At 50.5% G+C, this 23,654-nt stretch overlaps 1 protein-coding gene across 9 annotated transcripts in view; it reads right to left on the reverse strand.

Moving 5' to 3' along the window:
- The window catches only part of ABCC12 (ATP binding cassette subfamily C member 12), a 93,705-nt gene that overhangs the window by 27,921 nt on the left and 42,130 nt on the right, over positions 1–23,654 (reverse strand). For 7 of the 9 annotated variants that reach the window (XR_006891563.1, XM_046682353.1, XM_046682354.1 and 4 more), the window contains 10 exons: positions 21,409–21,684; positions 17,842–17,913; positions 15,282–15,406; positions 12,071–12,143; positions 10,165–10,368; positions 6,581–6,715; positions 6,246–6,474; positions 3,144–3,233; positions 2,371–2,474; positions 240–437 (listed from right to left, as the gene is read on the reverse strand). Coding sequence is in view for 8 of the 9 variants with exons in the window: in XM_046682353.1 (XP_046538309.1) it covers positions 240–437; positions 2,371–2,474; positions 3,144–3,233; positions 6,246–6,474; positions 6,581–6,715; positions 10,165–10,368; positions 12,071–12,143; positions 15,282–15,406; positions 17,842–17,913; positions 21,409–21,684 (1,506 nt within the window). In the remaining variant the exon portion in view is untranslated. The remainder of the gene's footprint in view (positions 1–239; positions 438–2,370; positions 2,475–3,143; positions 3,234–6,245; positions 6,475–6,580; positions 6,716–10,164; positions 10,369–12,070; positions 12,144–15,281; positions 15,407–17,841; positions 17,914–21,408; positions 21,685–23,654) is intronic. The other 2 variants (XM_046682356.1, XM_046682355.1) reach the window with 2 other exon arrangements.

Consider the following 23,654-nt stretch of genomic DNA (forward strand, 5'->3'; position numbering starts at 1 on the left):
AGGGCTCTCTGGAGCAGGAGAGGCCATCTTTGCTCCAGTTTCTCCGGGGAAACCTTTCTGACCACCCCCAGGGTAGCCTGAGGGTCTGGAACACACCCCCACAGCTCCCTGGAGTTTGCCTTCGCTCCCTGAGTGCTGTGTCTGTCCCCAGAGCCTGCACAGTGCCTGGCGCATCACAGGTGCTCAAGAAACCCTGTTGACTGATGAACAGGCTGTACATGCAGCCCCCGGGGCTGTACCTTGTCAAACACTTGGTCGTGTAGCCAGGAGGATGCCGTCAGTGTGGTCTTGGTGAAGATGAAGCCTTTGATGATGCCAAACAGCAGCACAGACACCATGCTCCCTGCGTACACCCACTGGTACACATGCTGCCCGGTGTCTGCTAGCACCGCACCGATCTCACACGTGCTCTTATTGGCCCGGGTCCCACAGGTCACCTTTGGAGGAAAACAAGAAGAAGCACCAAGAATTGGTACTATTAGGAGAATGGGAATTTTCCAGAAAACCTTTCCACAGAGAAGAGACTAAAAAGAGGTGCACAATTGCAAAGAAGGAGTCAGGTGGTAAAATCAAGTTGGTTCCCCTTGGGGGCCTCTGAGCTTTGCATGGGTCCTCCTGCTGGGCCACCATGACCCCAAAGGTCATCTGACTTATGAGACTCAGCACAGCAAAGGGACAAAGCAGGCAGGCACAGGGCAGCTGTCCCAGAAGCCAACGGTGCCTCAGGAGACCAGGGTGATACTGGGCCAGCAAAAACACAGAAGCAAAGGAAATTTGCATTCCACGAGGCTGTCTGAGCAACACTCAGGCAGCCCAGACAGGACAGGGATCGGGGACCCGCCTCCAGCCTGCTGAGCTGCCTGGTAGGAGCCAGAAGACCTCTGGGGAGACTTGGAGGGCTTCTCTGTATGATGCTCCAGCCCACAGCCCCCTTCCTTTCCTTTTCTGAGGCCACCTAGGAGGCAGTAGTCCACTGTGCAGGAGTCCCAGGTGAGAAGGAGGGAGCCTAGTGACCAAGGGGCTCTGGGAAGATTCAGAGAGACCACATGTGACTCCATCCTACCCAGGGAGAACAGACAGTTTTGCCACCGTTTCTGGGGAGAAGCCATCTCCCCCTCCTGAGAAATTGGCTGTTTCATTTTTCTCTGAGCTATATGCTAAAAGTCAAGACTGCCTTTGGGGAGCAAACAGACAGCTTTCTTCTAAATGCCACTTTGCTGATTACAGCAATAGCAGAAATGTAAACCAGAGGTGGCAGCTGATGGATGAACATCCACAAAAGCACAGGCCTCCCGGGGAGCTGTTGATGAGAGACCCAGCAGCAGAGGGGGCCCTACTGTGCTTCAGGCTGTGTCTGGCGGGCAGGGCAAATACAGGGCTTTGCCGTCACTGCTGCCTGCTCAGTTAGCCAATGGCACCAGCCTCCTGGGGAAGCATCACCCCTGGGAGGAGGCTCCACCCTGACCCGAAACCTCAGGATCTTTGAGGAAAGGGCTCCCCATGAGCGAGCGAGAATCTGGCAGAACACATACAGGCCAGAGATGGCTCTCTTGCTGTTCAGAGCAGGCCACTCATTGGCTTCTCCCCTTGGGAATGGTCTCAGGAAGCCGTGCCAGACTCCAAGAGAGCTGTAGTGGCCTCTCCCCTGCCCGTATCCCCCCAGCGCTTCCTCACTTTGGTTGTCATAGCAACAGAATTGTACCAAAATGCAATCTTAGAGGATGGGCAGGCAACCCCACCGAATTCCCTGGGGCTCCAGGAAAGCTTTGAAATCATTGGCTAAAAGCTGGGAGGGCTTCCAGCAAACTCTAGTGAGAGCTGACTTATCAGTCCTTCCCAGGAGGGGCCCTGGCCTAAAAGAGCCTTGGGAGGCAGAGAGACACCCAGTGGCACTGAAGCACATCCAGGGGCTGTTGCTTGCATGTCTCATTTCTGTAGAGGGACTTTGAGGAGCAGAGCCCGGTGGAAGTCTCTGACATCAGACAATGTCAACGACAAGATGCCAGCTTCTCTTTAGAGGCGGGAAGACAGAAATCTGTTAGGTGTCCCCAGCCCCTCCTCGGAGGCACCTAGCAACAGAGGCTGCAAAACTGACCTTATCCTGCATAGGTTTGACCCCACAGACACGCTGCACAATCTTTCTAGCCAATCCTTTAAAAATCTGAAGGTGGCACACAAAAATCCAGGTGCCCTTTTTGTCTTGAAATATCAAAGGGGATTTCAGGAGTTGAATCGTGTGTTGTAAGCAACTGACCTCAACTTTATGAAAAGGGGCTGCAGGAGGCAAATGAGCTCATTGTGTGGTGTTGGGCACATTCAGGCTCCATCAGCAACTGACTCAGCATTTTCCAGTGACAAAGGGAAACTCACCTGTGAACCCTTGTCTAACCAGAGACCCAGCCACCAGTTGCCGAAGGCTGAGCTGCCAATCATCAGGAGGAAGAGGGACACTGTGAAGAGAGAGAGGAGGTACCCTGCAAGAGGAGGGGAGAGGTCCCAGGGGGTTACAGGGGCGAGGGGGCTGCAGTGGGCTTATCTCCCTCAGGGCCCAACCCTGATGGGAAGTTCAAAGCCTGCAGGAAAAGGGTCCCCATGCTTGGGAACAACCTTCTAGGCTAACGTGACAAATCTGGGCGTTGGAGCCCTGAAACCCAATGGCAACATCTGTTCCACTTTGTTGAAAAATTGGTCCAAATTGTCAACATATTGGAAAAACTACTATACACTTTAATAGAAGCGACTCAATATTCTTTAACGCTCGCTGAGGGAGGACAGGGAATGAATCCAGAAGGCATGTTTCGCACACCGAGGTGGGAATCTCGCCCTGAAGGCAGGCGATGAGCTGACTGCTGTTGAACTTGGTGACTAGAGAGCGAGGTCACAGAAGCACCACAGCTGGTTCGTGCTGCTGCTCCCTCAGTCTCAGTACACAGTCTGCAGCCTTACTGGGGATAGAGGACGATTCCATTTAAAGGCTCTATTATCAGCCTTGATTTTTAGAGGGAAAAAAGTAAAAGCATTGATAAATGGCCCTAACAAAAAGAGAGCAATTGTTAAAGAAATCGTAAAATGTGAACCCAACAGTTTAAGAAAGGATTTTTTAATGCAAATTAAATCAAGAAATGCGTGGCCTGATACTGGACCTCCGGAAGCCTGAATGTACGTGTGGCATGTTTTCCAGGTCGCAGCTCCCTTCTGGGAGCCTTCCGTCTGGACAAGCTGGTGCGGAGGAACTGTGGAGACAAACACAGGTCCTGGGGCACCACGGGTGGGCGGGTGCCCCCTCTGCACACCCCACGCCCCCACTAGGGGCAGTTATCATCCTTCCTTCCATTTGCCCACGCTTTAAAATTCCCAACACGCTTTTGCTCATTTCATTTTATTTGATCCTCATGACAGCCCTGAGAGGCAGGAGGCGTTTGTTCTTTTGAGAAAAATTCATTAAGCGCCTCCTACGTGCTCAGCCCTGAGCACATGGGGTTGTCTCGGTCTAGTTCTCCAGAAGCAGATCCTAAGAAGAGGATAGGAATGCATGCAGTTTGTTCTTGAGCTAAAGGGTGTCGGGAAGGAATGGGAACCATGAAAGGCGTCTCATCAAGCCAGGGACCCCCATGAACCCCTGGAGTTCAACTCAACACAGAGGAATCTCAAGGTAGGGCGGGGGGCACATGTCAGAGGTTCCACAGGACCAGAGGGGTCTGGCTATTTCTACACCAACTCCCATTGGCCACTGGGGGAGGGCTGCTCCCTGGGGGGCTAGTTCCACAGAACGTCCAGTTCGACCTGTGGCTGGCAGCTGCCAGAGAGAGCCCCAGGCAAAGAAATGCACATGTGGTAGCTGGGAGTCGGGCCACGTGCACTGCAGTGCTGAGGGCACCTCCAGGGCCTACTGCTATAGGGTTAGCAAGAAGGAGGAGGTGCCTGTCCTCTTAGAGCTCACACCACACAGAAGAAACCCAGGGCATCCTCCTAGGTCACCTGCTGCATGGATTCCTGATTCCCTCCACGTGGCTGCCCAAGGCCTTGCCATTTTCCAGAGGAGAAGAGAAAATTACCATGAAGTTCTCATGAAACAATATTCAGAGATACAGGGACACTGGGTAAAGCAGCTCCCAGCAGCCAGGACGGAATGCATGTCTGTGCCCTCTCCTCCGCGGAGAAGCATCAAATGTCAGCTCCAAAGCAGAATTCCAAACTCTATTCGACTTTTCTAAGCAGAGACAAATAGAGCTAGACAAGGCGGCACCCCTGCACATGGGCTTTCTGCACCCTGTCCTGGCAGCCAACGTTGTCACACCTCAAAGGCGTCTCCACAAAGAGACCTGCCGCTACACCCTCTATCTGGGAACGTTTGCGCTTCTTTGAAAATGTTCAGCCTGACTTTCGCTCATTGAATCCTCCTCTGGGACTGCAAAATGAGGGCGACGCCTCAGCGGGCCGGTAGCACCTTGTGAGCAGTGGCGTCCTGGACCGCCAGAGGACCTGGTCACAACCTGTGCAGCCCGCCAGCCCAGTCAGGAGTGCTGCTGATGCTGGGCTCAACTTTGCTGCACTTTAGAAAGTGCCCTGGTGCTGGGAATGGCTGGCAGTGGCACCTTCAACAGGTTCCCTTCCTATAGCTTTGAGAGCATTTCATGCCACACTTTCACTTTCCTCTCCAGAGAAGGGGGTTGAGGAGGAAAAGAGGGGCAGAGTTTACTCTCTTCACAGGGTTCCAAATCCTGGGCAGCCTGGAGCTTTTCTGGGGAAGCATGGAAGAAATGGCTGGTACCTCACTTCAGCCTCGGCAGCCTCCAGAGCCAGAAAAATATGTTGTCTTTCCAAACACACATGCATCTGTCATAAGCACTATCAGTGGTGCAAGGTTTCATCAATTCAAAGATTCACACTTTTTTTCACATTTAGATGTTAATCTCCAAAATCAGGATGTGCTTTCCATTGAGTAGTGTGCCATATCATCTAATTGGCAGAGAGTTTTCTTTCTAAGTGGTTCATAAAATGACGGTGATCTTGCTCATCAAGCAACTCTGTGGCAGGCGTCCCACATAAAGTAGAGGAAGATGGGCTCAAATGTTAGCTCAGGGCCAGTCTTCCTCAGCAAAAAGAGGAGGATTGGCAGTGGATATTAGCTCAGGGCCAATCTTCCTCAAAAAAAAAAAAAAACAATGACAGTAATCTCAAAAATGGATGGCACCTTACATTTGAGGAACATACTAAGGTTTTTTTTCAGTTCTATATTATTGAGGAGCAGAACTCAAACTTGGAAAGCCACCTAGCTGTGGGTACTTTGAGGAAAAAGACTGGATTTTGATCTCTGCCCTCTCAGTGCCCCGCACTTAGCAAAATCCGAGTAGGTGCTCAGTAAATTTTGGCTGGGTGAAGGGATGGGAGGTAGAGTCCCAGGAGAGGAGGCAGCTGAGCAGCCCGGTCCTCCCCAGGCTCGTCTCCCACGTCGCTCCTCGCTGCCCTCCACTCCAGATCTCCCCCTTCCGCACAGTCTCACCACGGGGGTCCCAGGCAAACTCCTACATATCCGTGAAGGACCAGTCCAAAAGTCACCCCCTCTCTGAAGCCCTCCCTGACTTGTTCCTCCCATCCCAGCTCCCCATTACTCTCAGCACAGTTTCCCATGATTATCCACTTGTCTGTGACCCCCGCAAGACCATAAGATCCTGAGGACAGGGGCATATTTTCTTTCTCTCCCCAGCTCAGCTTAGTGCCTGGCACATAGTGGGACGCTTAATCCTTTTTTGTTGGAAGAACAAATAACCTTACCCCACCTGAGTCCCTTCAGTGCTGCGTAGTCCTCTCCCCACACGCCCCATAAAGAGTGGGAAACACCTGTGTGTGCTTCGCCCCTAACTGATCTCTGTGTCTTGCTTTGGTCTTTCCAATGAAAATAATAACTACTGAGAGTTACTATATGTCAGGAACTGTGCTAGTCACTTTATGTACAATTTCTCATGTAGTCTTTGCAAGGACTGATGAGTTTTGGGCTATTATTTCCCCATCTTATAGAATAAGAAACTAAGGTTCAGAGTGGCCAAGTATCTTGCTCAAAGTCACAAAACTACTAAGTGGTGGAGCGGGCATTTGGACTCAGGGAGTTGAACGCCAAGGATGCCACTACAGTAGACCATGCATTCTAGCTGCCCGAAAGGACCTCCTGTGCCCACACTTCTCCACCCCAAGTTGGAGATGCCCAACAAATCCCTAAGAGTCTGTAACTGATGAATGGTAAATACCTTTTACGTCTACAAATTCTGAGTCTGTTTCAGGTTCATTTCCTTCATCTTTCTCATCTTTTGGAGCCAAAACTAGGGTGAGAAATAAAGAGAGATCTGTGTCCACTCGTGAGCCGTGGGCAATAAGAGGCGTGATTTGAACTCTGATTGTACCAGCGTCTTCGTCTCTCTCAGCAGGGCTCTCCTTGAGGGCTTCCACCATGGCTGCATTGCAAATATGCTCAGGATCCTAGAGACAAAATGAAATTCCTTCTGGAAGCTAATGCCAGAACATCTCCCAGGCTGGAAATCATGTGGGAGGGCACCCAGTCTCTCGCACCCAGGCATGCAGTTACCTTGAATTGCAACCCTCTGAGGTTGTGGATCAGCTTTGCATAGTGCCCTCTCTCCTCCATTAACTCCTTGTGGGTTCCCTTCTCACAAATCTCTCCATCTTCTAACAAAATGACTTCATCACAAGACTCTAAGAGCTGTGGAGATATGAGAGATCCACGTGAACTTCTGCCTTGGTAAAAGAGAGGAGAGTGCCATGACAGCCTCCCACTCAGCAGCTTCCCGGCTAATCCAGTACAGGGGTTCTCAACCTTGGCACTATTGACATTGAGGGCCAGATCATTCTTTGTTGTGGAGGGCACTGGAGGATGTGTGCCAGCCTCCCCAGGCTCTGCCCATTAAATGCCAATAGCACTCCCTCCCCCAGGTGTGACAAGCGAAAAAGCCTCCAGACATTGCCGAATGCCTGCTAGGGGGTAAAATGGCCCCACTGAGAGGCATTGATCTGGTACTCACAGATCTCATGGGTACAAAGGGGGCCTTTCGCTGTCACAGTGAAGCACATTGGAGCTTCCTCTGCTATTGCTCCCTACATGAGCTGACCTGCTAAGAAATCTGATCGTGGAGGTTTGGAATACGAAATTGACAGTTATTATAGCCAAGATTTGGTGGAGAGGGGAAATATCTCAGCAATAGCCTCTCTCTGTTATAACATTACAAGCCCACCTCATTGTCCTCATCTAGCCCAGGAGACGTAGACTCCGTGCCGTCCCCAGTCACCAGGCCACACTGCCTGGCCTGGGGAGTTTACACCAGCTTTATCTATATGATAAAAACAAAGCTGAATTTCATCACGGTATTCCGTGTTTAGCCCAAAGCACTGCTGTTTTTCTCATTTGAATTCCCTTCATTTCCTTATCTTTCTTGAGTTCGAAGAGTTCTCCTAAGAGGGGCTTCCTTTCATTTTGGAGCAAGCCAGAGTTCTCCCCATAGGATCGACCTATCTAAGGACAGGAAGCCCCCTCCTAGAAGTGGACAAGACGCTGTGAGATTTAAGATGGTTCAACCTAAAGAAGCCTTTGTAGTAGGGGCCAGAGGTCTTGCCCTGTACTTCAGGGTCCACCCAAAGTCAAGACAACTTTTGATGCTCTTGGTTGGAAGGACGAGAGAAATAGCTACACGTAGTCATTGAACACCTGATGGGGGTGTAGGGAGGCGGGGTGGTGCCCCAAAGGCCAAATGACAAGTTGGGATGGCTTTGGACACCTCCAGCCTTTCCGCCTGCCTCCCTTGGACTGACTGCCCACTCCCTGTCCACTCTCCTGGACAGCCCAAGCAGGAACAGCCTGGCTTTTAACGTGCAGTCAAGACACTTTCTGACAGATCCTTTTTCCTGAAAATAACCTCTCAACTTTGTACAGCATCTTCTAACTTTGCAAAGCCTGATCTTGTCTCTTATCTCTCAATCTCCCACAACCCAGTAAAGAAACCAAGCAGCTTTATTATCAGCTCGTTTTCCAGATGGGAAAACTGAGGCACTGTGGGAGCCCCACAGTCTCCTCTGGCTGTGTGGACACACGCTCCAGCCCCGGAAGCTCCTGGTGAAGCCCCTCTGGCCAGCGAGCCCCCAGCTCACTCCGGTGGGGCTCCATGTGATTTGAGCAGCTTCGTTCTGCAAACTCACAAAATCTGACCCTGGGTGGGTTTCAGTGGCGGCCGCAGGCCTCATTTCATTGGTTTCCTCAAGTAATAGAAGAGTAACTGTCCAGCCCAGCACTGGGAAGCATGCGGATTTCCTGTGGGCCTGAGAGTAAAACCAGCGGTGACATGTTCCGGAAAAGCCCAGCGTCTCCAGATCTGGAGCTCTGAGCGCCCCCCACCCCAACAGCAGAGAGCTGGAGGGAGGTTCCAGTGCCATCTGGTGGCTGCCTGCGTTTTTTTAACACTCAAAAAGAGAGAAAATGACCTTGGTGGAAGGTAGCATCTTTGAGGAGGCTGAGGCCTGGGGAAAAGGTAGTTCTTGCCTGAGGTCACACTGCTGGTTAGTGAGGCTCACAGAGTGGACCAGACAGAGGTTATGATTCTCCCCCTGGAGAACTCCTACAAGGACGGCTCCGATCCACATTTGTCGGGTGCCAGGTGTTCCCCTCTAGATCCCTGAGACCCTCAGGAGGACAGGCCTCCCCACTGCGGGTGGTCTCCAGGGACTGGACCCTCATGGTGCAGAGCACCCTGACTGGGCAAGAGCCCCCCAGTCACCTCACGGGGGTCCAGAAGAAACCCAGCCTTCTCCTGCACCCTGGCCCCTGGCCAGCAGAGGAACTGGGAGCTCTTGTCCGCACTAGCCCAGCCTGATGCTTCGTGGAGGTGATCAAGCCCACTCAGAGGAAACCCAGGCAGTCCCCACATGCAAAATTCCGATGCTTAGAGCTTCTTCTGAGACCTCTAGCTTTCAGCAAGGGGAGGCACAGGCTGGGGGCAGAGCCACAGCGATGGGAAGACTTGCTTTTCCTGGGTCTTTAAGAAACTTCCCTCTCTTCAGGCTGTTTCTTCTGGCCACTGACCGAAGATCCTAAAAACGCTGGGCAGAGCATCCTGTAGCCATGGCAATCTCATTTGCCACCCGCCTCCTCCGGCTTGACTTACCCTTGCAAAGGCCATGAGACTGGCCTCTGACCCCCAGACCAAGCCCCTGGTTAACATTTTCCCCACAAGTAGCAGGAGAGTAAAGAAGACAGGACTTCTGCTCCCTCTGCTCCAACAGCCCTCTCAATGCAGGTCAGTCCCATGGGGTCTCCCCCAGCAAGAGACACATACGTGTACACACACAAACACACACACACACACACACCCTGCACACTTCTGGGGACTCATTGTGGAGAGGGGAGGTGGAGGCAGCGTAGGACAGGGAAAATCGAGCTTCTCTCAAAGTGGAGGGGGGGTCTTGGATTCCCACCAGGAATTCAGAACCTTTTAAGTGAGGCTGACGCAGTGAGAACTGCCTCCCCTCCGCCCCTGCCAAATTTTCAAGCTCAGTCAGGGCAAGCCCAGTCACTTTCCTCAGCAAGATTCACGTTCCTAAGCCTGAGAGAGTGGCTCTGAGCAGGGAGAAGCTTCTGTGTTAGCCCCAAGCCCTGGCCTCGAGTCCCTTTCCCCTGGGCAGTGATCCCAGGGACATCTGGGTCCCTCCTCCAAGGAGTCCATCACTCTGTTGTCCCAGCCCAGGCACCCCTGGCCTCAGGCGTGCCCAGCCCTTGCTGGAGGAAGGGTGGGGTCTGAATTGTTTCCACCTGGCTTCCCATCTCCTCACCACCAGTGGCCCAAAGCTTGAGGAGGTGCCCCACGTCTGCCCCACAAATAGAGGTCAATTGTTCTTGGATAATCTACCATCTGGCAGAGGAAAGGTCTTGGCCCCACTGAGGCCAAAGGTAGGACCAAAAAAGGCCAGGCAGAGAGAGCAGCAGGCAGGGCTATGTGGAAGCCAGGATGGCTGGGGAGAATCATGAGTGTCTCCTGCATATCCTGCTCCCTCCGCAAACCTGTCCAGATGAGGACAGCCTTGGTTGGGACATGCAGGTTAGGCAGAAGAGGGGACTCAGGCCCACACCTATGCCTTGACCTCATAGGTCCTGCTGGTCCCAGTCACCTGCAGCTGGTGGGTCACCAGGACGATGGTCTTCCCCCTGAGTGTCTTCTTAATGCACTCCTCAAAGACATGCTTTCCCACGTGGGCATCCACAGCTGACAGGGGGTCGTCCAGCAGATAGATCTCGTGGTTGGAGTAGATGGCACGGGCCAGGCTGATCCTCTGCTTCTGCCCCCCTGAGAGGTTGAGGCCCCGCTCCCCGATCTGCGGACAGGGACAACACTACTGTCCATCACCGGACCCCACTCGTCACCCTGCTGTCGTCAGGGAGCATGAGCTTCCCGAAGCTTCTCAAGACTCTTCTGCAGACTGATCATCACCATGTTCCAGCTCCTCTACCCCTTCAGGGACACCCTGACCCCATCAGGTTCCGCGGGAGATGGAAGACTCCACTTCTGCAGGAAGCCTGGTGGGCAGTGGCAACTAGGCAAAAGCTCTTTCCAGTGTCGAGTGAGGGGTTCCTGGCTCACAACAGCCCATCCCAGTGCATATCCCGAAGGGAGGGGCTACATCTTGACCATTAACACCAAAGGGAACTGTTGAGGAAAAAGCTCTGGGAGAACGGACAAGTGATCGGGAGGGAGAAGAGGCTGGGAGCAGAGGTACAAGGGGGCTCTCTACTTGCTTACTTGTGGATCAACTCCCCACCCTCACTAGGTGACTCTAAGCTCTATGAAGATGGGACGCATGTCTGCCTGTTCCTCACTGCATCCCTGAGGCGTGGCCCACACTTGGCCCAGAGCAGGGGCTCAGCAAGTGCTTGTTGAAAGGATGAAAAGCCTAGGTTGCCTCCTGCAGGTCATTCCATCCACTCACCCTAAAGTGAGCCCCCATCATGTTCAGCTGGGCCTGGGCTAAGGACTGGGCCAGGACACATGGAGCTGGACTAGAAAAGTCCTCGTCTACTGGGAGCTCACCTGTTAGTGGGGTGTCCGGTTAGTTATACAAGAAATGGCACAGAGCAGAATTTAACAAGTGCCAATTGAGAAGCATAAACCGAGTACTTTGGGGCAATTACTTCAGACAGGGGGACTTGGGAGAGTCTTCCTCAAGGGGGTGGATTTGAGGTTGGAACTCGAAGAGTGGTAACAATAGCAGGAGCAGAGATCTCGAGGCTGGGAAGTGAGTGGACACTTAAGACAGGCAGGTAGAGGTACGTAGACATCAACCCTGGAAGGGTGGGCAGGGGCTGCAGTGGCAGGATCCCAAATGCCAGGCCAGGAAGGCTGTGGTGGCCGTTTCCTTGACACAGGCACATGGAGGGCACAAACAGAGAAAGGCAATACTCTCCGTAGTGGCCTTTCTTCAGGAGGCTTTAGCTCTCAGGTCTCCTCTTGGGCTCCCAGGCAAAGTGGGAAGACTGTGCAGAGGGAACACTGGGATGGGGAGACAGGAAGGTGGCATGGTGACTTCCCTGGGTCACTTAAGTTGGCAGGCTCAGCCTAGGACCCAGCCAGTTCTTTGAGCAAGCATCCCAGGGCAATGTTTGGAAGTGACCCTTACACTCCTGGGCTGGGCAAAGCCAGTAAGGCAAGAAGGGGCCCTTGAAACTCCAGCCACAATGTAGCACCCCTGGACATCTGTCTTTGGCAGACAGAGCTGACCCATAGGTGAGGAAGTGAGGAAGCAGACTTTACTAGAAACCTTCCCTGAGATGACAGGCAAATTGGGAGTGGCCCAGGAGTAACCATGTTGAAGCCAACACAAGCGGAGATGGTGCCACGTCATTGTGATATCGCCCAAGATGGAGAATTCAGGATGGTGGAAGCTGACTTCCCCCCACATTTCCTTGGACCTTTCTGTCCTCAGGGCATCTGGATGTGGATGGACTGGGACCTCCTGAGCCTCAGCCCTTTGGACCTGGGCAGTCGGGCTGCCGTGGGGCTGAGCTCCCAGCTCTGCTCACCTCAGTCAGGTCTCCATAAGGGAGGCTGCTCAGGTCCTCCTGGAGGGCACAGACACGAACCGTGTGCTGATACCTGTGGGCACAAGGGTCAGAAGTCAGCATGGTGAGAAAGGCCCCACAGCCATGGCCACCGGGGTAGCCTTTAGAGGCATTACTGGTGTCACTGGGGCGAGGTGAGGAGGCGGCCAGTTGTTTCATCTTTGATGTCCAAGGGCAGTTTCCCCTGGACCCCTGGGACCCCCCACCGATGCAAAGTTGGCGTGGGGATGGCTTCTCCTCTCACATCCTTTCATGCGAGAAAGATGAAATCAGTGTACATGAAACTCCTGAAGGAAAAACTGAGGGTGCCGAGTCCTAGCACTGTTTGTGGGAGTCACCAATGTGGGGTGAGGACGCTGGGGAGGCTGCCTGGAGGACGCAAGACCGTGAATGGAAGAGAAGATTGTGCAGGTGGCAGGTAACAGCAGAGGGCTGGGGTGATTATGAACAGTGACCCTGACATCTGTCCACGAAGCTTCTCCATCCACCAGTCACTCTACCAGGTTGGAGAGAACAGGGTTTTCTCCCCCTGAGACATCTGAGGACACCGAAGCACAGAGAATGCCACTAAGGGGCAGAGAGGCCAATCGGGAATTGGATCTCTCAGCTTCGTGAACCTCCCAACCTCTCGGTTTTACCCCTCAGCATCCCCCACTGCCTAGTTCTGTAGGTCAGTCTGTGGGGACTCTGATGGGCACAGCCCTAATCAACTCTCAGCAGCCATACTGTTGGGACCAGCACCTTGTCCTGAACAGGAAAGCAGAGTTGTAAGTACTGTGACTCACTGGGCATGACCCCAGTCCCACTCCTTGGGGAATTCTGACACCAAGTGATCCAGGAAAGTAATGAGTTGGTGGGTAGGAACTTGGAGATGGCCAGGTCCCAAGCTATGAGAGAATCTCACACCCTTCTCTCTTGGTTTATCTGCACCTCCATCCCACTCAGACAGCCCTCACTGTAAGCAAAATCTTCCCCAGGGCATCTCAGTACCACACACAGCCACTTCAGGAATGGGCTCCTGCTCTGAATTCCCCGGTGTGTCTGGTGGCCCTATCCAAGGGGCTGCTGTGCCCCACCACTGGGTCCTAGCCTTCTGTCCTATTTGATGGGCTGCCTGGCTCCATGGGGGTTGATTGGTTGGCTGATTGATTGATATCATCACCATCCTTATCATCACTGGGATCCTCTCTTATCAGTGCATGATGATGGGTGGGCCTCACAACTCAGACTTTGCAAGATAGGACACCAGCAAGAGAATGAGCAGGCAGAGCATGGGTAGCTGCCCTTCAGGTGGCATGCTGGCCCTTGGCAGCCCTCAATGCCCTGGAGCAGAACCTGGGCACAGCCCTGAGCACCACACTCATGTGCCAACTTCAGAGTTGGTGTACATGGTGGTTAAGATCAGCAGCTTTGGAATCAGAACAATCTGGGTTTGAATCCAAGTGGACAACCTTGCACAAGTGACTGTACCTCCCCGATCCTCACTCTCACTCTACAAAACTGGGCTAACAATTCTCACTGGGTTGTGAGAGTGAAGCAGGAACACAGGTGTAAAGCCATCAGAACAATGTCTGGTGCATTGCAAATTCTCCATCAGTGGCAGCTATATCAATACTATTACTTTCATCAATCTTCAGCACATCTTCCTCCCCTTGCCCCCATCATCCCTCATCTTAAAATTCTTCCCACTCGCCTACCTCCTGTGGCCCTGAGAGCCACAGTGTCCACCCTAGGGGCAAAGTCTCTGCTAGAGATGCCATGTACAGAGGGTGCTCGATCCATCCTTCAAGGCCCAATTCAAGCACCATCCTCTCTTTCCTCTCGTGACCTCTGCTGCTTCTCAACAATCTGGCACAGTCTCCTGCCCCTTGGCGCATTCCTCTTGGTGCACTATCATTTCTGTCCATCTCACACAGCCCTTTCTAGACTTGAACACCTCGAGGGCAAAGATACATCTGAGCCTTCCCTACATCCCCCAAGTCCTGCATATTGCAAGTATTTGGTAAATATTTGCCCACTGATGACCTAATTGATAAAGACAGGAATCTCTCCTTTTGCCTGCTTCCACAGAAAGAGAAGCCATTCCAGGTGGGGCTGGGAGGAGGCACAGGCAGAGGCAGGCCAGGAGGCAGAGCAGTTCAGCTGGTGCTAAGGACTCCCGCACTGATCAGACCTTCCTGCTACTCCTGAGCCTCCTGGCGACAGGATGTCATGGCCAGGGAAAAGGAGGAGAAGTAACAGACTTCGTGCTGGGAAGCCACATGCTGGCTGGTGCTGGCCAGCAAGGACAGAGTTTGTGTGTTCAGACAATAAAATGTGAAAGTCCAGACCACTGTTGGAAAGCTGACAGCCAGATTTGTGAACCAACTCCATTTCTCTTTATTTCAGCATCACGGCACTTGAGGAGGCTTCAGGATGACCCAGCTCTCGGGAAGCTCCAGTGGAAGCAAATGATGCTGGCTACACCTCAAGACTCAACTCTGCCATTTAATAGCATTTACCTTAGGAGGGGCAGCTCTCCTCTCTGAGCCTCAGCCTCTTCATCTGTAAAATGGGGACATGACTCCAGGATCTCCCTAAATGGATGGTTATGGGATTCTAAAGAGTGAATGTACATAGCAGCATACCCAACTCGGAAAAGTACCATAGGAAGATGTTACTTTCCAGAGCTTAAAGGTAATGGTCCAAAGTGTACCCAAAAATTATGACTTGAATTTTGTTTTTATTCCATTAAATCATATTGAGGACACTAACAGCAATATATCCTGATAGCTCTGATGTCAATTAATAATCTCAGAGCTGATTAATTTGCATACTTGCTGCTCACGATTTCAAGCAAAGTTTTGGTTACTTGGCCTAAAGCAAAATTGTCAGATTCATCTTTCTCCAGTCACACAACATATGCACTGTTTCAGAGAACCTCATGACATAGCTAGTCTGCCCCGGGAAGGAAGTGCCCATTCCATCTGTTTCTCAGAGCGTGATCGCAGGTCTGCAGAAGGTGCCTCTCCTGAACTCGGTTCAGGAAGAGAAAATCAATGCCCATTTGGATCTGATGAATGTTTAATCAGAACTCTTTAAGGAAACTTAGCAATCATTAGCAGTGTCACCAGCCTTTGTAGGACAGTGTACCAAATACTAACGTGCCTCATGCTTTCAAAATAAATATTACCTTTGGTGATCATACTTTTCTCCAAATAGTATGTTTTCTCTCACATTTCCGTGAAAGATCCATGCTTGCTGGGAAACATAGGCCAGAGTCCCATTGACTGCTACGGTCCCTTGTCGTAACTGCATCTGGATCAACAATACCAGAGAAGCTTCAGAAGCCAAACCTTGCGGACTTCTCCTCAGGGGCCCAATGCACCCTCGCCACCCACTTATTCCACGAGCACCAATTCTGAAGGTCCAAGAAGGCTGCAGGATGTCTTGTTCACACACTGCAAAGCCCAACTGTGCAGATCAAGGGTGTCAAAGTCAAACATCGGCAAGGGGTCAGACAGGAACATTCTAGAAGAGGTAGTAGTGAGCCCTGCCACAAGCTGGCGGGCATAGGCTGCAGAGCTGCCACCACCACACACGGCAACTTTGTACAATGAGAACAAGATGCCCTCTAGGCTCTTTTCCCTCCAGGGGAGGCTCCCTTTCCCTCCAGGTGCACTGGCTGGATCCCACCCTCCTCAGCCGGCCCCAGGGGCAGGGCATGGTATGCGGTGCTGTGGATGGTGGCCCTGCAGGACCCATCTTAAGGAAGCAGCCTCAGCTCATTTGGTGCCATGCAAGGCTGCTGGCCTGGTGTGGCCAGAGTTTGTAATTTTTCAAGAGAAGTGAAAAATCTAGTTTCATGTGGAACTCTTGGAATTTTAAAACATTGAGCAATCCAATTAAAAGATGCATGGGCTCCAGTCTGTGGCCCTGAGTACACAAGTTCATTTATGATGGCCCCACTTGGTGGGCTTTGACAGATAACGGTAGACACCAATGGTGAGGCCATACTCAAAGCTGTCAGGAGAGGGGACACGTGAGGCAGCCTTGGTGCTGAGGGCTGACTCGCATCAGGCAGCAGCAACATGTCGGGACAGGGAAGGAGCAGAGCCAAGGCAGTCAAGGGATGGGATGCCATTTTACCTCGGGAATGGTCCAAGGGACAGAGAACATTAGACGTGGAGAAGAGAATATGATAATACAAATAATGGTAAGAACAATAAAAGCTCAAAAGAATAGGGTGTATGCCAAGCATTGTTTAAAAGCTGATCACGAGGCCTGGCACGGGGAATTAGCCTGTAACCAACTACTACACACATTATCACATAATCCTCACCACGACCCTCCGTAGGCCCATTTTACAGACGAAGAAACTGAGGCTCAGAGAAGTTAAGCTACTTGTCCAAGGTTAAGCAGTGAGCACGAGGCTGAGACAGGTGGTGAACCCAGGCAGTTCAGAGCCCACTTGCTTAAGCAAGCTGCCACGCTGCCTCCCTGGTGACCACAGTGAGGGGCCTGATCCCACCACTTTCACAGGAGATAGACTCTATTTTCTCTGGGATGTTCCAAAGAGCAGGCCAAAGGGCAGACGTTAAGAGGAGGCAAATTTCATGCCCATATACATCCAAACTCTCCAAAGAGGGAACTGGCTGTGCAATAATGAGTTCTCCATCACTGGAGATATCTGAGCAGAGGTTGGCTCATCTCTTATAGGATGCTGTGGAGAGGGTTCACACTGATAGGTGGAGACCTGGGCTGGTCACCTGTAACACACCTGCCAACTCCTGGGTTAGCACAGAGGTGCACACACAGAATCCCAGAGCATGGGTGACCTCAGGAGTTCACCTGAGTCAGCTCCCACCTCTGCCAGCAGGGACAGAAGTTGTCATTCTTTCTACAAATGAGTCGACTAAGTCAAAAGAAGTCACTGGCCTGGGAGGCTCTTCTGAGCCTGGTGTCCTCATTTCTTCAGAGGTGCCTCCTCTCTCTACTGCAGGCAAAGGCACTCACAGGTGCCCAAACTTCTCTTTAGGAACACAGAGTAGGAGAAAGAGGACTTAATATTTTTTCCCCAGAAAGTTTCTCACTCATTTGGGATGAGAAACCATAGCAACTTAGAGGCCTATGAATACAGTAAATGGCTTCACCATTTCCCTGGGTCACACAGCTAAACAGCAGACAGGGGACAAGAATCCTGGGTTCCTCCCTCCTCCTACCGTGAGGTTTCCAGAGCACTAGGGGCACGCTGCTTTATTTCATGCATTCGTTCGGCCTCTCCTTCATCAAAGGAGGCTTGATTGAGGAGCGCTCTGGGCAGACGCTGGGATGTGGAGGTGGATGAGGGAAAACATATCTAAAGTCATCATGAGACGCAAACTCCTGGGTCCTTCCCCGCCAAGCCACTTTGCTGGCCTTGCCAATCAGGACAGCCCAAGTCACTGGAAAAATCATGGATTTAACGATTCGTCTCTTCCTTTGACCGAGATAGAGCTCTAGGCAAAGAAGCAGTCCTCAGGAAGCAAACCCAAGAATATGTGAAAAGCTCAGCTCGGCCTGGCCAAGGGGCCTGGAGACACCAAGTGTATTAACCTCCTGGGAATCATCGTGAACTATGTGCACAGTGTCCAGTGCAACCGAACCCAGCCACTGGGTCCACTGTCCTCACAGGGCCCCAAACATAGCAGGCAGGGAACCATTTCATTGTCACGTTAGCCTTCCATCTTCACAGCACTCACCACACAGCTTACCTGTCCTAGGAGAGCTGCAATGAGGGAGCTCTTTCCACTTCCAACATTCCCGCATATTCCCAAGACTTTCCCCTGCCAGAGAAACAACAAAAAAAAAAGGCACAGTCATTCTCCCAGTTCCTAGAGGGTCTGGAGCCAAAGGTGTTGCCCCCAAACTATGCTGGTCAAGTCAGGCGGTGACCAACAGGTCATCGCTGGCTCTATGAGATAGCAGCTTCAGCCTCAGACCCCGACCCTGCCTCACAGCTTGGGAGGATGCAGGAACAAAGTCTTAATTAAGCGCTTTCCCTCACACAGCACAGCAGAGCTCCCGGAGGACTTCCAGAAAACGTGTACAAGCACTTATGTGAAACAGCCTTGCACTGGTGTGGGACACATAAGCCCTGGACGTGAGCATTGTCCTGTGCCCAGACTCCAGGAAAGCAAATCTAATGGAAATCAAATGGAAAGCAAACCTAAAGGAAAGCAAATCTACAGGCTGCACAACCTAGGGGGACAAGGACAGCCTCTGAAGCATGGAGAGCTGGATGCTTTTCAAAAGTCATTTTAAAATGACATCATAACAACTCAATCTTCCATCATAACAACTCAATCTGAAATTACTGAGCAGTTACGCTGTTCCAACATGTTGGGATCATGGATTATCCCACAGCTGCAGATTTATTCATTCAACCAACAAATCAGAGCCTTCTATGTGTCAGGCACTGTTCTGGGCACCAGCAATAGCATGATATAGCAATGAACATGAAGGACAAAAATCTGGGTCTGCCCTCATGGAGTTATGTTTTAGTTGAGGAGACAGACAGAAAACAAGGTCAGTAAGTAAAATAAGGAGCATGTCAGATGCGCCCCACGGAAACGGATGAAGCAGGGAGGAGATGGGCGGGGCCTCGCTGGAGAGGCAGATGTCTTAGCTTGAGTTCTCCCAAACACAGGCCCTAAATAAGGATTTTAGTGAAGGTAGTCCATTGTGAGATGCAGGAAACAGCAGCTGGGAAGAGGGGAAATTATACAGGAAAGGAAAGGTGGCCCATCACAGGTATACTATTTGGTCAGCTCCCACAAGGCGCAAATGGAGCTCAATCCTGCTGTAAAACTCAAGGAAACTGGGGAGCCGAATGCAGTTCTGCCCTCTGAATGGCTGAGGGAGTCGGGATAAATACCCAACAGTCAGGGTTTGAGAGCTTCTCCCCTGGCAGTTGACATCTTGGCTCTTTGTGAGTGGTGGGGAGGGCCCTCAGGCACAGATGCAGATGTGGCAGTCAGAAGATGGCAGTGACATTGGAGTAAGACCAGAAGGAGGTGAGGGAGTGGACCATGTGGATATCTGGGGGAGCCACTGCAGTCAGAGCAAGAGTCTATATGGAGACTCTGAGGTGGGCCCGTGCCCACTCTTGGGTTCACGCAGACATTGCATTGCTGCAGTTGAAACATATAAGAACATTCTCATAAACACTGGCTCCTTGCAATCCCTTAGAGCGAAGACGCCCAGTTTGGGGTCAAATATGGCTCTTTTCCCGCCTGAGCTGAACCAGAAGGGCCCACCACCTGTCTGCCACTCCCAGCACATGAGGGTTGCTGCCTGTCATCATTAATGCCCTTGACAAGACTTTACTGAACACGAGGCACGATGCTAGGCACAGTGGATAAAGCAGTGATCAAGGCAGACATGGTCCCTGCCTTATGCAGCCCACATTGTGGTTGAAGCTGCAGGTAAGTGAAGCTGATCCATTTTAATTCCACTAAAAGGACTTTAAGGAACTGGGGCATTATGGACATTGGGACAAAGAGACCAAAGGTATGGATCCAGCCTCCCTAGGCACTTGGCTCTCCTTTGAGTCCAATCTACTACTTGAGGCTGGGTCTGAGGCTTCTAGATTCATCCTTGTCTTCAGCAGAAAATCCACAAGGCCTACACCCCCTGAGTTTCTGATTGTTCTTTTGTTCATTCAGAAAACATCATTGGGAACTACTCTGTGCCAGACACTGGGTTCAGTGTAAGGCCACAACTGTAAATAAGACAGATACATGCCCTGACCTCAGGGAGGCTACAGTCTAATGGAATCATAGGATTAAATTTGGAAAAATATGGATGCCCTGAATTTAGGACATTTGAGGGCAGCACTTACACTGGACATGACTTTCAGAGGAAAAAGGCAAAACCGATAGGTGACATCAGTAGAGATTCTCTATGGGCTTAGCGTTTGTGTATGGTGTCTCTTTCTGTTCTCACACCTACCTTGTGAAGTGGGTACTATTATTAAAATATCCATGGAGCAAGTAAAGAAACAGAGGCTTCAAGAGGTTAGACAATATACTCAAGGTCACACAGCTGGTAAGTGGCTGGGACTAGAACCCAGGTCCACCAGGGTCCAAAGACATCCCCTTAATCCACATGACACTGTGCTGCCCTGTTATATCTTCAACTTATTTCACAAAACATTGACCATGTCCTTGATGCACAAGTCCAGAAGTCACCAGTGTACTGAAAAGGGGGAAAGTAATTGGTGGGCCAAAAGGCAGCTTCTTTATAACATGAGAGCAGTTCACCGAGGCCTCTCTGAAGCAGCTCTGAAGGCATGGTTGGAGCAATCTGGGCATTGCAGCCTTGTTAGCTACAAGAGGTACCACTCTATGCCAGCTAGTGAGCTTAGCATTACATAATAAATAAGAACCTCTCCTTCTCTGGTACTCACTTGGGGAAAGGGTGAGTCAACAGATGGGAGATTAAAATACTGGGCACAAGATTAATACTGAGCCCGCTGCAGCAAAATTAACTCTGCCAGCTGGGAGTGCTGCTGCTAAGTTCCCAGGGCAAGGGACCCTCATGCAGGAGAAGACCAAACATCCTCTAAATGCAGAGCTCTGTCTACAGACTCCATCCCCCAATCCTGAGGGGAGGAGAGCAGCCAACAGACTCTGGCTGCTTCCTTAACTGGGTTGCTTGTTGATCTCATCTTGCTCTTTACAAGAGCGGTATCACATGGTGGTTAAGAATGCAGACTTTGGGGCCATGCACCCTGGGTCTGAAGCTCTCTTCTGCCACCTGCTAGCTGTGTGAACTCAGGCGAGTCATTTCACCTTCTTGCACCTCAGGTTTCTCATCATAAAGTGGGGGTAGCTATAGCACCTACCTCAGAGGGTTATTGGGGTTAGATGAGTTAATCATGTATCTGATAAATAGTAAGTGCTCATAATTGTTGGTTATTATTTCCTATAACGGTACTCCAATGTGAAATTAAGAACAAATCTGAAAAGATTTACAAAAGTTAGTCAGTTTGAGCATAGCCACCTGAAATGGATTGTCCATTCAACATTGCAACTGACTCCCAATTCCTCTGGAATTTGAAGATCAGCACTAATATAACCACCATCTTCTCTCAGGCTTGAGGAGATTTCTCTATTATTCATGTACAGAATTTTAAAATTTGGAGAGAAAAGCAGCCTGGTTAGAGACATCCCACCACCACCTCCGGCTCAAACTGAGATATATTAGACCTTGAGAAGGCCACAGCCATGAATACAAGGAGATAGGATGGAGGCCACACCTTTAGAACACACACACACCTTTCTCACCGCAAAGCTTATATTGTGCAGAACCAATTTCGGGCTGCCACTTTGCTCCTCTGGGCCAGTGACTCCCTGGGTTGGTGGACTCAAACTGTATGCCTCTGGCCTCTGTTTCTTGAGAAAATGCTTTTTCTGGCTCTGTACTTTCTTTAGGTCGCTTTTCCTGCTGGTTTCTTGCTCCCATGTCAAGGTGGCATTTGCTAAAAGCAAGACAGTATCTGGGTCTTCTGGTTGGGTGATGTAAGATGGGGGGCTTTTATCTATGAGAATTTTCTAAGATCAAAGAAACAAAATTAACTTGGCAGACATCATCCATTTGCAAGAATCATCCCAATATATGTTCTAATGACCCCAAATCATAATCTTGGCAATTCTACCTAGGATATCCAAGAAAGATATTCTGAAGATAGCCTCCCCAGGGAAGCTGCAGCAGAAATACTCTCCTAGATCATACTGTCTGGGACGGATGCTTCTTTAATCCCAAGGCCTATGTGGGTTACCCACACTGGAGAGTGCTGATCCCAGCTACGCTTTATCCTCATGCTTAAGATAGTCAGCTTTTGCCAGTCTTTGGGTGGTAGGCTTCATTGCTTAGCACTAATGTTTGTGAAACTAAGGTCACATGCTCAGTCTCTACTGTGTCCTCTTCCTAGATCCCCAGCTCAGTTCAATCAAACATTTGCTAAGTGCCTATTCTGTGCCAGATTCTGGGGTAAACAGCAGAAATGCAAATATAAATAAGGCATGGTTCGTGTCTTTGAAGAGATTAGAGTCTTGGGGGAGATGGGAACATGAACAGATCATCTCAGCGAAATGTGATAGGGACAAAACACTGTAACGACCAGAAAAGGGACACTTGGCTCCCAAACCTGGAGATCCATGTAATTGATGCCTGAGCTGAGTCTGTACTGGTGCGGGGCAGGTAAAGGTAAGGGAGAGGAGAGAGGTTGAGAGCTTTCTAGTAGAGGGGACAGCATGAGTAAAGGCAAGGAAACATGCAACAGCATGGTTTGCTTGGGTGAGGAGCATGAAGCCAGCAATTCAGGGTTACTGAGGCCCAGAGTTCAAGGTAGGACAGGGATAGGAAATGAGGTGGAGACATAACTGGGGACCTGCTGATGGAGGGCTCAGGCTCAGCCTTGGAGGGGACAAGGATTCAAAGGTTTTGAGCAGATCAGTATCAGTGGTCAAACCAATATTTCAACAGCTCTCTTGGGGCTGAGTGAAATATGGATTTGAGGAGGAAAACGTTGGAAAAGGATGATTGGTTCATAAGTCACTGTGATAGTTCAGATGAGAGATGATGAGGCCTTGAATGAAGGTGATGGCAATATGGACAGAGTGGAAGTTGAGGAGTCAAGAAATAGCATTGTTCCTCTAGTCTAAGATATCTGACATCATAACATATACAATTAATGTGATGGTCTTGATAAAGTGGTAACTCATCAGTGTACCTTCCAATCCAATCTTACAAACAGTGCCTCTTCAAATTGAGGGAATACAGCGATCAGGAGGTGAGTCAACAGAGCTCTTGATTGGTTGGATGTGGATGGTAAGGGAGAAAAGGGATACAGGCACCTAGGAGATTACGATAACGTCCAGATTTCTGGCTTGGGTGAAGAAGACCATTCAATCAGTTCACAGATGTCTCAACATGCTGTTCTTTTGACTGGAATGCCCTTCTCCTTCACCATTCGTTGCTTCAGTTTCAAAACCGCTTTATCTGCCCTTCTTGCATGTCACTTACAACTTTACTGAGTATAGCAATTACTGGTCCTATACTAGTGGGAGGCTCTTGAAAGTAAAGACTCTTTCTTCCTTATGTTTGCATTTCCCACAATGCCTTTAGTATAGGGAGCACACAGTAAATCTTTAATGAATGAATAAAATGACTAACTGATTGCATAAATGTGGTGTCCCCACCACCCACTTCATCACTCACATCACCACACCCATTATAGGACAAACTAGGTAGGTAAAGGGGGGATGGTTCAGCACAAACCCAACCCTACTCCTGGAACAACTTAAGATTTGTGGTTTGGAAAAAGAATAGAGGGTCAGGAACATTGTCTCTTCATGTATGCAGACTATCTTATTTTTACTGAAAGGGCATACCACCTATAAAACTCTACCTATATCATCCTTGATGAACATTTATCAATCTAGCTCTGAATGGAAGGCCTTCTCTCAATGTGCGCGAGCCCACTGATGGGTTGACACAGCTTCCCCATATCTGAGCATTT

Source organism: Equus quagga, chromosome 13, assembly GCF_021613505.1.
Source record: "Equus quagga isolate Etosha38 chromosome 13, UCLA_HA_Equagga_1.0, whole genome shotgun sequence".
Taxonomy (NCBI): Eukaryota; Metazoa; Chordata; class Mammalia; order Perissodactyla; family Equidae; genus Equus; species Equus quagga.